Source organism: Stenella coeruleoalba (assembly GCF_951394435.1).
Source record: "Stenella coeruleoalba genome assembly, chromosome: 1".
In the NCBI taxonomy this organism is placed as follows: domain Eukaryota; kingdom Metazoa; phylum Chordata; class Mammalia; order Artiodactyla; family Delphinidae; genus Stenella; species Stenella coeruleoalba.
In genome coordinates, this window is record NC_137169.1 from 161,958,434 (window position 1) to 161,972,480 (window position 14,047).

General features: G+C 44.3%; 1 protein-coding gene across 1 annotated transcript; it reads left to right on the top strand.

Moving 5' to 3' along the window:
- Positions 1–3,464: 3,464 nt before the first annotated feature.
- RHEX (regulator of hemoglobinization and erythroid cell expansion) lies at positions 3,465–6,815 on the top strand (the record flags this gene model as incomplete). The annotated part of the gene is made up of 4 exons (XM_079931766.1): positions 3,465–3,561; positions 4,614–4,757; positions 6,063–6,124; positions 6,615–6,815. 4 exons carry the CDS (start codon positions 3,465–3,467, stop codon positions 6,813–6,815), a joined length of 504 nt encoding a protein of 167 aa, XP_079787892.1.
- Positions 6,816–14,047: the final 7,232 nt, after the last annotated feature.

The window sequence follows — 14,047 nt, forward strand, 5'->3', positions numbered from 1 at the left end:
GTAAACGGAAGAAATGTTCTTAGCCCTCTGCTCACGTGTGGTTTGGAGGCAGCTGGCAAGACACTGCATTAATGTGGGGCTGGGTATCCAAACCTGAAAGAGGGCAGGGCAGGACAGTCCCATCTTGATGATGGAATGAAGTGTACGAAACTCTCACATGGTCCAGGCATTTTTTCTGATCATAGTTACATCGAATTGCTCATTTCCCGGTTGTTTGGTGTGTGTGTGTGTGTGTGTGTGTGTGTGTGTGTGTGTGCACAAATGAGCAGATGTTTCTGCCGACTGTCTGATCAGCAGTCTGCAATTAGACCCTAAGGAACAACCTGCTCATTGAGGTTACGGGCCATTAGCCACTTAAATAATGATATCTGTCATCATTTTCATACCTCATCCTGCCCAGATTTTATTTTCAAACTACTCAAAATGAATGCCTAAGTTTCCAAAAATAGACAGACCCAATTTTAATAGCTCAACTCTAGTCATCATCTTGGTGCAGTGTTTTAGGGTTGAATAATACCTAATAACTACTGAGTGCTTCCCACATGCCTGCCGTTGTATTTAGGTCTTTGTAAACATAACTCCCCAAGCCCACACAAGAACTCTGTGAGGTACATACTATCATTGTCCCCATTTTACAGGTATAGAAACTGAGACACTGGGAAGTTCAATAATTCACACCTAGAAGGGAACAGAACTTGGATCTATATTGAGATCTGTTTGACTTTTATGCTATATATTGACACAGGTACTGTGTGTCATTTGGCTAGTAAGGTGCTCACAGTATATTAAAATGATAGAAGGATGTATAGGCAACATAGTTTTGTGTAAAGAGACAAAATAAGATATTGTTGTTTTTTTTTTTTAATTTATTTTTGGCTGCGTAGAGTCTTCGTTGCTGCGCGCGGGCTTTTCTGTTGTTGCAGCGAGCGGGGCCTACTCTTCGTTGCAGTGCGCGGGCTTCTCACTGCGGTGGGTTCTCTTGTTGCGGAGCATGGGCTCTAGGCATGTGGGCTCAGTAGTTGTGGCTCGCATGCTCTAGAGTGCAGACTCAGTAGTTTTGGTGCACGGGCTTAGTTGCTCTGCGGCATGTGGGATCTTCCCAGACCAGGCCTTGAACCCGTGTCCCCTGCATTGGCAGGCAGATTCTTAACCACTGCGCCACCAGGGAAGCCCAAGATATTGGTTTTAAAATAATGGAACATTTATATAATGCAGTGATTATCAACTGGGGGAAAAAGTGACTGCCTCGGGGACATTTGGAAATGTGTGGGGTCATTTTTAGTCATTTTAGTTGTTGCATTAACCTGTTACACCTGTTATTGGTGGTCCCCCAGGACACAATTCTAGACAACAAGGAACTGCCTGTCTCTGAATGTCAAGAGTACTAAAAAATACTAATAAAATGGAATAGTGGTAATCTTAAATGATGCAAAAAGCTGAAGGTGGTAAACTCAGATGCCTTCAGGGATCAATCAGGGACTGAAAAGTACATGGCCCTCCTCAGGGCATCCGCATACAAATCCTTAAAGCACATTATCAAACAAAGTCATCTAGGCATCAAATTTGGCCTGTGGGCCCCAGATTGAGGCTGTTTAATGAAGGTTTTCTGATCTGGAAATAAGTTTATGATCTGTTAAGCAAAGAAGAAGAGCTCCTGGCAACCTCCAGCTGGCCAACACCCAGCCCTGGAGAGGCAGTGGTGGCGAACCCCACAGCCTCCCTCCCCAGTTCCTGCCTCCCCTCTCTCCCAACTTGGTCCAGGTTTGATCTTGGATAGCCCCAGTGTGAGAACCACACACAGAAACAAAAATGTCAGGACAGGGCTTCCCTGGTGGCGCAGTGGTTGAGAGTCCGCCTGCTGATGCAGGGGACACGGGTTCGTGCCCCAGTCCGGGAAGATCCCACATGCCGCGGAGCAGCTGGGCCAGTGAGCCATGGCCGCTGAGCTTGTGCGTCCGGAGCCTGTGCTCCGCAACAGGAGAGGCCGCAACAGTGAGAGGACCGTGTACTGCAAAAAAAAAAAAAAAAAAAAAAAAAAATGTCAGGACATTCCACACTGCCCTTATCACTTGGAAATGCTGACTGGGAAAATAAGCCTTACCAGCAATAATAGCCTTTTCAATGTTTACCATCTGCAGGAGGACAGTGGGCCTTCTTGCGGCCCCATCTTGTGCTGAGTAAACATCATTTCAAAGGCTTTGAAACCATCCTGGCTTTTTCTTGCAGTAAACTTCATATTCAGCACCATTTTTTTTTTGACAATAAAAAATTTTTTTTAATTGAAGTATAGTTGATTTACAGTGTTGTGTTAGTTTCTGGTGTACAACAAAGTGATTCAGAATATATATATATATTCTTTCTCATATTCTTTTCCATTATGGTTTATTCCAGGATGTTGAATACAGTTCCCTGTGCTATACACTAGGACCTTGTTGTTTATCTAGTTTATATATAGTAATTTGTATCTGTTAATACCAAACTCCTAATTTATCCCTTTTCAGCACCATGTTGATGGAATTGATATGCTAATTTTTAAAATAACATACTCATGAGGGTGGAACAGTGTTCACAGACAGTCCTGGGCCTAAAGCCCAATGAAGGCACTGAGGGTGTGGGTGAATGTGTGTGCATGTGTGTGTGTGTGTGACACTGGGCTTCTTCACAGAATCTCCCTCAGTGTGTTTGCTCCTGTTAGACCCCTTTGTGCTTCCAGCAGCAGGTAAGGCTCCCGGAGCAGAGATGAATGGTTGGGGGTGTAGGCTTGGATGTAGAGCTCAAATCCAGGCCTGGCTGTATGGCCTCAGACTCCTCCCTCAGCCCTCTAGACCTCACATTGCTCCTTATAAAAGGAGGGTAGTGACATCTAGGTCACGGGATTGTGCGAATCAGGTAGGATGGCGGGTGTGCCGGGGGCTCAACCCTGTGGCGGGCAGCGAGCGAGTACCCACCGGTTGGCAGGTGCTAATATTGTTACTGCCTATTTTGTAGATTCAAAAACTGGAATCTGGGGAGAGGAAAGCAAACGACCCTCTAGCAGCCAAGACTTCCCAGGAGTCCTGACCCACTGCCTCGCCTCCGTGGGTCTCCAGGGCAGTCCCGCTCTTGGTGCTGCCTGGACACGAGGTACCCCCAGTGGTTCCATCCACGTCTCTTCCTGCTGCCCCTGAGAGAGCCCAAGCCCCTCTCGCGACCTGTGACGGCCCTGCGAGGAACTTGTCATGCTGACGGAGTGAGTGGCCCGGGAAGAGCCAGCCCAGGTTCCCATCAGGCTGATGGATGTAGCCAGCTTCTAAGTGTGCACATCACCCTCCCCGGCCCCTAAAGCCTTCCCATTTGAGAGGGAAGAGACCCAAGACACACAGCAACACCCGCAGGCTGCCTCTGGCTTGGGGCAGGGATGGGTTTGCAGCTGTCTCGGTACCTCTGCAACCTCTAACCTGATTTCCTCGTTTCCCAACAGAGAAATGAAGGTCTGGCACGGAATAGTGATCGCAGTGGTGTCTCTGGTACTGCAGGCCTGCCTCCTCACAGCCCTCAACTACCTGCTCAGCAGGCACATGGGTAACTGGCTCAACATCCTCTTCCCTCCCGGTTCCCCTCAGGGACCACTCCCAAGCCTGCAGCAAGATGAGCCCCCTTTGGAGTCCCCGAATATCACTACTTGAGGAATCCCTGGCCAGATGCCCCTTCACCCCACCAACGTCTAAGCCGGTAATCCCTACCCTGACCCAACCTATCTGCGGTTGGGAATGATGGCTCAGAGTCCTTCCACTGCCCAGACAAGCTTCTGCCTAGAGACAAGCTGCTGCGATGCTCCTGAGGGTGCGCTCACTTAACCTGAGCCTAGTGAATTTCCTTCATCCCTGCCAAGGGACTTAATGTGAAGAAATGGCCTTGAATTACAACAGAAGGGCGAATGGTATGGTTAGACTAAGAAATTAGCTTAAATTCCTGAGCTGATTTGCAGTAGGAAAGTAGGAAGCTCGGTCCAGGGAAGACATTACAATTAAGGAAAATAAAACTGCTTTGGCTGTGCTAAGACAAGGGATTGGGCAAGATGGTGTATGTCTAAGCTACTCTAGTCAATCATTCATTCAATACAACAGGGAACAAAATAAAAATCCCTGCACTTATGGACCTTACATTCTATGGGTAACACAGACAGCGGACAAGTAAAATGTGTGTTAGGTTACGGTAAGTGCTAGGGAGAAAAAAAATGAAGCAAGGCAAGGAGATATGAATTGGATGGGGGTCAGCATCCCTGAGAGGCTGACACTTGAGTCTAAACCTGAGGGAAGTGAGGAAGTGAGCCACACCTACAAAGGCCATAAGCCAGGAGAGTTTGTTCATAACAGCAGAAGCAAAGGGGCTGGGTGGCTGGAGCTGAGGTGGGGCAGGGAGAGGAAGGAGGAGTGAGGCCCAGAGGGCCTTCAGGCTGGGACTTTGGATTTTACTCCAAGTGAGGCAAGGGGCATTGCAGGGTTCTGAGCAGAGGAGTGCTGAGGTTTGAGGAGATCCCTCTGTCAATTTTCTCTAATGAGAGCTGTGCTCACGGATAGGATGAGCCTGACCTAGCGAACTTTCACTTTTGACTCTTGCCCTGTCCCTTCTAGCTCAGGAGAATGAGCGGATACTGAAAAGGGCCAAGCACAAGGTCCCCAGGCCCAGCCCTGCCCACTGCTGCCCGCCTGCTGCCAAGAAGACGAAGGAGCCTAGGGCAGAGAGAAGCACTCCCGTGCGTAAGCCCCGTTACCCACGTGAGTACAGGGGTGGGGGGAGAACGTGTCACAAAGCTTATTCTGCTCTGTCTGGACTCCCGGGGAGCCTCCCTGCAGCAGCCCTAGTCTGTCCTACCCAAACCACTAGCCCGAGGATTCCTCACACCCTCCCCAGTACAGGCCAAGCCAGGCCCCCATTTTCAGAAGGTTGTTCATCCTATCCAGTGGGGCAGATTGCATTGGGTTTGTGTGGGTCTAAGTTCTTCTCTAGCTTTGGTCACGTGTGAACGGCTGCCGTGGAGGACCGGGGGCTGTCTCTGCTCCTGTCTTTGTGATACTATGGCATCTCTTCTTCTGCCTGCCCGTTAGTGGTGGAGCCGAGATTTCAACTGCCTCTGTCTGCCCCCAGCCATGGCATCTGGGCACTTTAATAAATCTGAGTCTTGGTGATGGCTCACATCTCTATCCCCCTCTGGCAAGTGAACCAACAGGGACATCACGTTCTCGTTTTCTCTCTCTTTCAGCTTGGGAGACCCACCAGGTCACTATTCACATAGTGGAAACTGCCGCTTCCACAGCAAGAGAGTCACTCACCAGAGATTGCTCTTTCCACTGCTTCATCTTTTGGTTGATTTGAGTTTGCTCCGTCCTTCTAAATTTTATCTTTTCAGTTGGAGAAATCTGGTTGTCAGCCTTCCTCGCCACCAAGATAAGGCCTCAATGCATGTGGGAATCGGAAGATGCCATTTGCATGAACTCATGGTCTCAATGGAAGGGGAGAGGCATGGGCCTCGCCACAACCCCTGATCCTGATGCTTCCCTGAAGCCTGGTCAGAATCAAAGACTCCATGGTTGGCAGGGACCTCAGAGATCATCGTCCAACCTTCTGTGTTACAGGGGACAAGACCAGGGCACAAAAAGGAATGTAACCTACCTGGCGTTAGTGACAGGTTTAGATTAGAAGCTGTGCCTGTGATTTCTGGGGCCAGAGCTCTTTGCCTTGGGCCACAGCGGCTCAGCATGCCCCGCCTACTCCCCTTCCAGCAGATAGCCCTTCCCAAGCACAGTCCAGCCTGGTGCGCTTGGTATTACTTTTAGGTGGAGCTGGACAAAGCAGCAGTGCCTGGACTCTTGGACATGTTCCTCATTATTTTGGGAGGCTCACCTCTTTCTCTGTTCTATTCCTTTTTCCTCTTTGGGGGGCTCTGTATCTCTCTCCCCCACTCCTCTTTGAGTTCCTCGTTCTGTCTCTGTCTTCATCTCATTCTCCCTTCCATTGCCTCTATCCTCTCTTTACACCCTTTGGCTTTCTTTAGAAGAAGAACAGTTTCTATTTCACCCTAGATGACAGTGACACGTCCTCAGACAGCTCCGACAGCTCAGACAGCTCACCTCCCACCCACCAGGTAATGGACACTCCCAATGATCCGAGCCCTCCATATGCAGTCTGGGGTCACCGTGGCTCCAGAGACGGGAGTAAGGAAGGAGGTGCTTCTGGAGGCATTACATCATCTTTAGGTGAGGGTGGTTGGGCTTTCATTCCCAGGCCCGTATCAGCACAGAGCATCAAAACAAAGTGGGTCTGAGTGAGCTATAAAAATGAAGGTGCTAACGGGAAACCCCTTTCTCCCATGTCCCAGTCACTGACCAAGGTCCACTCTGAGTCCTGACCTCACTTGGATTAAGTCTCCACGTCTTTCTTCCTTAAACCCATTCATTCCCACAGGCACAAGGAGCAATATTCCTCATTGCCCTGACCCTGCTCTCAGACACAGCTACCTGGGACCCAGGTTCTTTCCCATCCAGCCTAGGGCGAGCCTCTTTGAATGAGAGTTGAGTACCTCCTCCAAACATGGTAGGAATCTTGACCAAATTTCTTTGCTTTTTTCCCCTAAGGCCACCAAGGATGTGAACTACACACAAGTGGACTTTTCAGCTCCTGGAAGACGAAGCAATGACTCTGTCCTGGACTATGAGAACATAAAGGAAGCCACAGATTATGTCAATGTCAAACCAAAAAGCCACAAGTCCAGTTTCTGGACTTTTGTGAACACTGGTGTCTTTGAGCCAGTGGAATACAGCCAAGTGGCCATGTGAATTCTAGGCTTTTTAATGGGGCGTAGTTCCTTATGCATTCTTGCACTTATTTTGTAGGCGGACTAGTGTTTGGTTATTTTTTTTGACAAGGAAATAGGAGAAAAAGTATGCCTGTATGTCAGCAAGGAATATTCGGATTAGGAAGAACTTCCAGGTTAAGTATGAAAACACTGGCGCATATCAGTAGAGAAAGTGATGAAGTCTCTCTCCATAAAAAAAATTTTAAAGATTTTAATCAACTGTAGTAGAGTTCTGTTTGACAGTCTTATGATTAAATGCCTCTCTGAGCTATTTAATTATAGGTAATAAACAACTTCCTTAAAATTTTTAAATAAAACAGCAACTACAGGTTCCTCTTTTCCTCTGGCTTAACCTTGCATCCTGTTCCTTTATCAGTATTGTATCTTGCTGAGTAATCCTGCTCTGCCCTCAGAACGTTAAATAATGCATTTGGAAAGCTCACCGTTACTTAACCTTTGAATCTGCTGTTCTTAGGAAAGAAAGATGACAGAGTAGTAAATGCCAACTAGCATCACAATCTGTTATTCCAAAAAAACTTTCCAAATTCAATCCAATAAAAATCAATATCCATTCTCGGTTTGTGGTTGTTGTTGTTTTTACTTTTACTACCAATTAGTAGTAGAAGAACACTTTCTTAACTTGATTAAGAACAGCTTATCTGAAACCAGCTAATGGCATGATATTTAACTGTAAGGTCCTAGACGCAGTCCTATTAAATCATGACCAAAGTAGGAATGTCCAAAAGCCTGACATTTCTTTACTATCTAACATTGCTCTAGAAATTCTAATCAGTGCAATAAAACAGTTAACAAAAATAAGGCTGTAACTATGGAAGAGGAGGATAAGTCTGTCATTGTTTACGATATGCTAGAGAATTAACTATGTTTTAAAATTAATAACATGCAGTTAGCAGTGACTAGATAAATATATAACTTATTTTCCCAACAGCTAATTAAGACACAAAATGAAAAAAAAAATTGCTCACAATAACTAAGCAAACATCTCAAAAATGGAAACCCCATTATAAAGCAGAAACTAACACACCATTGTAAAGCAATTATACTCCAATAAAAATGCTTAAAAAAAAAATAAAAGGAAACCCTAGAAATACTCCTAGCCAAATTCAAACCCCAGATGAGTGGCATTCAGGTCTAGAGACCATTCATTAACTGTGCGCCATCTGCTGGCTATAAATGACCTTTCTAGCCCTGGTACTGAGGGGGGTGGGGGGGAGGGGCAGGGGCAGCTTTCATCTTCCCAGGTTCCTCTTCCCCAAGATGACCTGAAGAGACGGTTTTGAGTTTCTGGGGCTGGAAACTTTTGACACATGTCCCTACACCTTTTAGCTACCACTGTTGTTCCTCTCCTACTATTGTTTGAACATTTGTGTCCCCCCTCAAAGTTATATGCTGAAATCCTAATCCAAGGTAATGGTATTGGGAGATGGGGCCTTTGGGAGGTTGTTGGATCATGAGGGTGGCAACCTCCTGAATGAGATTAGTGCTCTTAGAAATCCACAGAGCTCCCTAGCGCCTTCCATCATGTGAGGATACAATGAGAGGTCTGCAACCCGGAAGAGGACACTCACCAACCATGCTGGCACCCTCCAAAACTATGAAAAGTAAATATCTGTTGTTTATAAGCCACCCAGTCTATGGTACTTTTTATGGAGCCGTAGGGACCAGGACATCTCCCTAGAAAGCTTTTCTTCTTTTTATTCTTCCAGTTTTACTGAGATATAATTGACATACAGCACTGTATAAGTTTAAGGTGTGCAGCACAATGATTTGACTTACATACGTCATGAAATGATTACCACGATAAGTTCAGGGCACATCCATCGTCTTGTATAGATACAAAATTAAAGAAATAGAAAAAAATGTTTTCCCTTGTGAACTCTTTACTCTCTTAACAACTTTCACATAGAACATACAGCAGTGTGTGATAGATTTATCACATAGTACATTGCATTCCTAGTACTTACTATCTTGCAGCTGAAAGTCTTTACCTTTTGACTGCCTTTATCCAATTCCCCTCCCCCAACCCCCACCTCTGATACCACAAATCTGATCTCTCTTTCTATGAGTTTGTTTGTTTGTTTTTGTAGTATAATTGACCTATGCACTATGTTACTTCCTGTTACACAACATAGTGATTTGATATTTCTATACTTTCAAAATGATCACCCAGTCTAATCACCCTCTGTCACCATACAAAGATATTATGTATTATTCCCCACACTGTACATTTCACACCTGCAACTCATTTATTTTGCAACTGGAAGTTTGTATCTCAATCTCCCTCACTTATTTCTCCCCTCCCCTCACCCCTTCTCCTCCGGCAACGATGTGTTTGTTCTCTGTATCTATTACTCTGTTTATGTTTTGTTATGTTTGTTCATTTGTTTTGTTTTTTAGATTCCACGTATAAGTGAAATCATACAGTATTTGCCTTTCTTTGTCTGACTTACGTCACTTAACAGAATACCCTCTAGGTCCATCCATGTTGTTGCAAACTGCAAGATTTCATTCTTTTTATGGCAGAAAAAGATATACGCACTCCTATGTTCATGGCAACATTATTTGCAGTAGCCAAAATATGAAAGCAACTTAAGAGCCCATCAATAGATGAATAAAGAAGAAGTGGCTATATATATACATATATACATGTATATATATTGTAAATGATATATCCAGTAAGGGAGATATCCATATATTGGATTGATAGTTTTCTATCATTGATAGTTTCCTTCATGGTACAAAAACTTTTTAGTTTGACATAGTCCCAATTGTTTACTTTTGCTTTTTTTCCCCTTGCCTGAGGTGACATATCCAAGAAAAATGTTACTAAGACCGATGTCAAAATGTGTACTGCCTATGTTTTCTTCTAGAAGTTTTATGGTTTCAGGCCTTGCATTTAAGACTTTAGTCCACTTTGGATTTATTTTTGTGCCTGGTGTGAGAAAGTAGTCCAATGTGATTCTTGTGCATGTAGCTGTGCTGTTTTCCCAACACCATTTATTGAAGAGGCTTTCCTTTCTCCATTTCATATTTTTGCATTTTTTGTCATAGGCTAACCCACACTTCATATAAGTGTGGGTTCATTTCTGGACTCTCTATTCCAGGGGTCCCCAACCCCCGGGCTGCAGACTGGTACGGCAGACTGGTACCAGTCTGTGGCCTGTTAGGAACCAGGCCACACAGCAGGAGGTGAGCAGTGGGTGAGTGAGGAAGCTTCACCTGCTGCTCCCCATTGCTCGCATTACCACCTGAACCATCACTTGCATTACCATCTGAACCATTGCTCATACTACTGCCTCAAACATTGCCCTCATTGCTTGCATTACTGCCTGAACCATCCTCCCACCCCTGTCCATGGAAAAATTGTCTTCCATGAAACTGGTCCCTGGTGTCAAAAGGGTTGGGTACCGCTGTTCTATTCTTTTCCATTGATCCTTGTGTCTGCTTTTGTGAAAATACCACACTGCTTTGATTACTGTAGCTTTGTATTATAGTTTGAAATCAGGGAGTGTTATACTTCCAGGTTTGTTCTTCTTTCTCAAGATTGTTTTGGCTCTTCAGAGTCTTTTGTGTTTCCATACAAATTTTAGAATTATTTGTTCTAGCTCTGTGAAAAATGCCATTGGTATTTTGATAGAGATGGCACTGAGTCTGTAGATGGCCTTGGGTAGTATGGTCATTTTAACAATATTATTTCTTTTTTTAAAAAAAATAAATTTATTTATTTAATTTTTGGCTGCGTTGGGTCTTTGTTACTGCATGCAGGCTTTCTCTAGTTGCAGCAAGCAGGGGCTACTGTTCATTGCAGTGCGCAGACTTCTCACTGCGGTGGCTTCTCTTGTTGCGGAGCATGGGATCTAGGTGCACGGGCTTCAGTAGTTGTGGCGCACAGGCTTAGTTGCTCTGTGGCATGTGGGGTCTTCCCGGACCAGGGCTCGAACTCGTGTCCCCTGTAATGGCAGGCGGATTCTTAACCACTGCGCCCCCAGTGAAGTCCCTAACAATATTATTTCTTTCAATCTATGAGCACAGAATATTTTTGCACCTGTTTGTGTCATCTTCAGTTTCTTTCATTAGTGTCTTATAGTTTTCCAAGTACAGGTCTTTTACGTCCTTAGTTATATTTATTTCTAGATATTTTATTCTTTTTGATGCAATTGTAAATGGGATTATTTTCTTAATTTTTCTTTCTGATAGTTTGTTGTTAGTGTATAGAAATGCAACCAATTTCTGCACATACTAATTTTGTATCCTGCAACTTTTCCAAATTCATTGATGAGCTCCAGTAGTTTTTTGGTGGCATCTTTAAGATTTTCCATGTGTAGTACCATGTCATCTGCAAACAGTGACAGTTTTACTTCTTCCTTTCCAATTTGGATTCCTTTTATTTCCTTTTCTGGTCTAATTGCTGTGTATAGGACTTCCAATACTATGTTGGTTAGAAGTGTTGAGAGTGGGCATCCTTGTCTTGTTTCTGATCTTAGAGGAAATGCTTTCAGCTTTTCAGCATTGAGCATGATGTTGCTGTGGGCTTGTCATGTATGGTCTTTATTATGTTGAGGTATGTTCCTTCTATAACCACTTTGTTGAGAATTTTTGTCATAAAGGAATGTTAAATTTTGTCAAAAGCCTTTTCTATATCTATTGAGACCATCAAATGACTTTTATTCTTCAATTCATTAATGTGGTGTATCACATTGATTGATTTGTGGATATTGAAAAATCCTTGCATCCCTGAAATAAATTTCACTTGACCATGATGTGTGATCTTTCTAATGTATTGTTAGATTAGGTTTGCTAGCATTTTATTGAGGAGTTTTTCATCTATGTCCATTGGTGATATTGGCCTGTAATTTACTTCTTTTGTGATATCTTTGTCTGGTTTTGGTATCAGAGTGTGCCTGGCCTTGCAGCATGAGTTTGGAAGCATTCCTTTCTCTGCGAATAATTTGAGAAGGCTAAGCATTAATTCTTCTATAAATGTTTAGTAGAATTCACTTGTGAAGATGTCTGGTCCTGGACTTTTGTTTGTTAGGAGTTTTTTAAATTGCTGATTCAATTTCATACTGGTGATTGGTCTGTTCATATTTTCTATTTCTTCTTGATTCAGTCATGGGAGAGTGTACATCTCTAGGAATTCGTCCATTTCTTCTAGGTTGTCCATTTTATTAGCATATAGTTGTAGTAATCTCTTTTGATACTTTATATTGCTGTGGTGTCATTTATAACTTCTTTTTTCATCTCTGATTTTATTTATTTGGGCCTTCTCTCTCTTTTTTCTTTACAAGTCTGGCTAAAGGTTTATCAGTTTTGTTGAAGCTTTTCTTAATGGGAAAAAAGAGATTCTACTGATTAGAGAGGCAGAATGAAGACTAACCACTACCAAAGTCAACAACAATGACGCCGTCTTTGCAAACAGAAATAAAACTCTTTTTATTGATCTCTTTTTAAAAGAAAAAAAAAAGAGACAATTCAAGAGTGTGCTGAAGAGATTCAGATAAGTTACAGCACACCCAAGAGAGACTGGACAGAGATACTGCTGAGACAGTTCCCATACCAGGAGAGGGGACAATTGCAGTAGCATGGACAGAGCACCTGCTTTCTGCAGAATTCTGGATAGGCCCTGGGAGTTAGGAGAATCAAACACAAAAATAAGACTTGAGCATGTGGATGGGGTCAAGGCATGTATGACCTAGTTGTGGGGACAGGCAAGAACATGTACAAAACAACATGTGACAAGGGAGAATTCACACAGAGCAATGAAACCAGAGCTCATCAATGTTTAAGTAGATTGTGTATAAGAATGTTAAGATCAGGTGGGCCTGATCAGAAAGAAACATCTCAGGGCTTCCTTGGTGGCGCAGTGGTTGGGAGTCTGCCTGCTGATGCAGGGGATGCGGGTTCGTGCCCCAGTCCAGGAAGATCCCACATGCCGCGGAGCGGCTGGGCCCGTGAGCCATGGCCGATGAGCCTGCGCTTCCGGAGCCTGTGCTCCGCAACGGGAGAGGCCACAACAGTGAGAGGCCCGCGTACCACAAAAAAACACAAAACTTTGAGCACAGAAAGAAACATCTCAGAGAGAGGTGGTTTCTGACCTCAGTTTAGGAAGAAGGATGGACCATTGATGGATGGGAGAAGAGGCAGAAGGAAAGGGAGCAGGGCTGATGCAATGGAGGCACTCAATAAATTCTCCAGGGACTGACCTGAACTGAACTCAGAAGCAGTGATGATACTTGGGAGCAGGATGCTGATGTCAGAGAAAACACTGACCACCTGATTAAGGTCAATAGCGAACTTCTGCTATGATTGGCTTCAAAAGTATGACGTTCATGGCAGATAAGTATATCATAGAAGTTAACGTTAGCACTCACCCCAGTTGCTTATAAGGGGAAGGCATTCCTGGCAACTGCTGTTTAAGAAGAGAGTTGAAAGTGTGACTCCAAGTGACTTACAGAGGTTTGACTGACCATCAGTGGTGCAGATGACTTAGATGACCTGATAAGTGAAGAGGAGGACTGAGTTCACATCCTAAGGAGCTTGGGCCCATACGCTGATGACTGGGGCCAGCTAACAATATGACCTGACCCTCATTGCTAGCCATGTTACTAGAAATAAAACGGCCTTTTGTTTGTGATACCTCTGTGAGCTTAAAGGGTTAGCTGCCTAAATCTGTATAAATGGTTGCCTGTACGAGTAGTCACCATTGGAGGAGCCCAGCTTCTGGTACAATGAAGTCACTCTCTCCCATGTTGTATGTCATCAGAACATCCAGGGAAGAATCATGCTGCCCCACTCTGGGCTCCTCTGTGGATAAGGACTGGATAACATCTCTCCAAACCTATCTTATACCTGGGTACCGATAAACTGATTTGCTACTGGCAACCAGTAGAAAGTGGATTACATGCCAGTGATGAACTGGGAATACACAGTAGACTAGAGTAAATGTGACCTGTCTTCCATGAATTTTTATTCTAAAGGAGCAAGCACCCAATGCTCACTATAGAACTGAAGCAGAATTCCATGAGGGACACTAACTTATTGGCCAGCAAGACCCACAGGGTGAGGAGGTATTTTATGCTCAACACCAGTGGGATATTTGCTCTCAGATCAGGACAGTCTTCCTGGTCCAGAGGGGTCTCAAGAGGCCTTCTTACCCAGGCCCCTGGCCTCTAAACTAAACACATTATAATT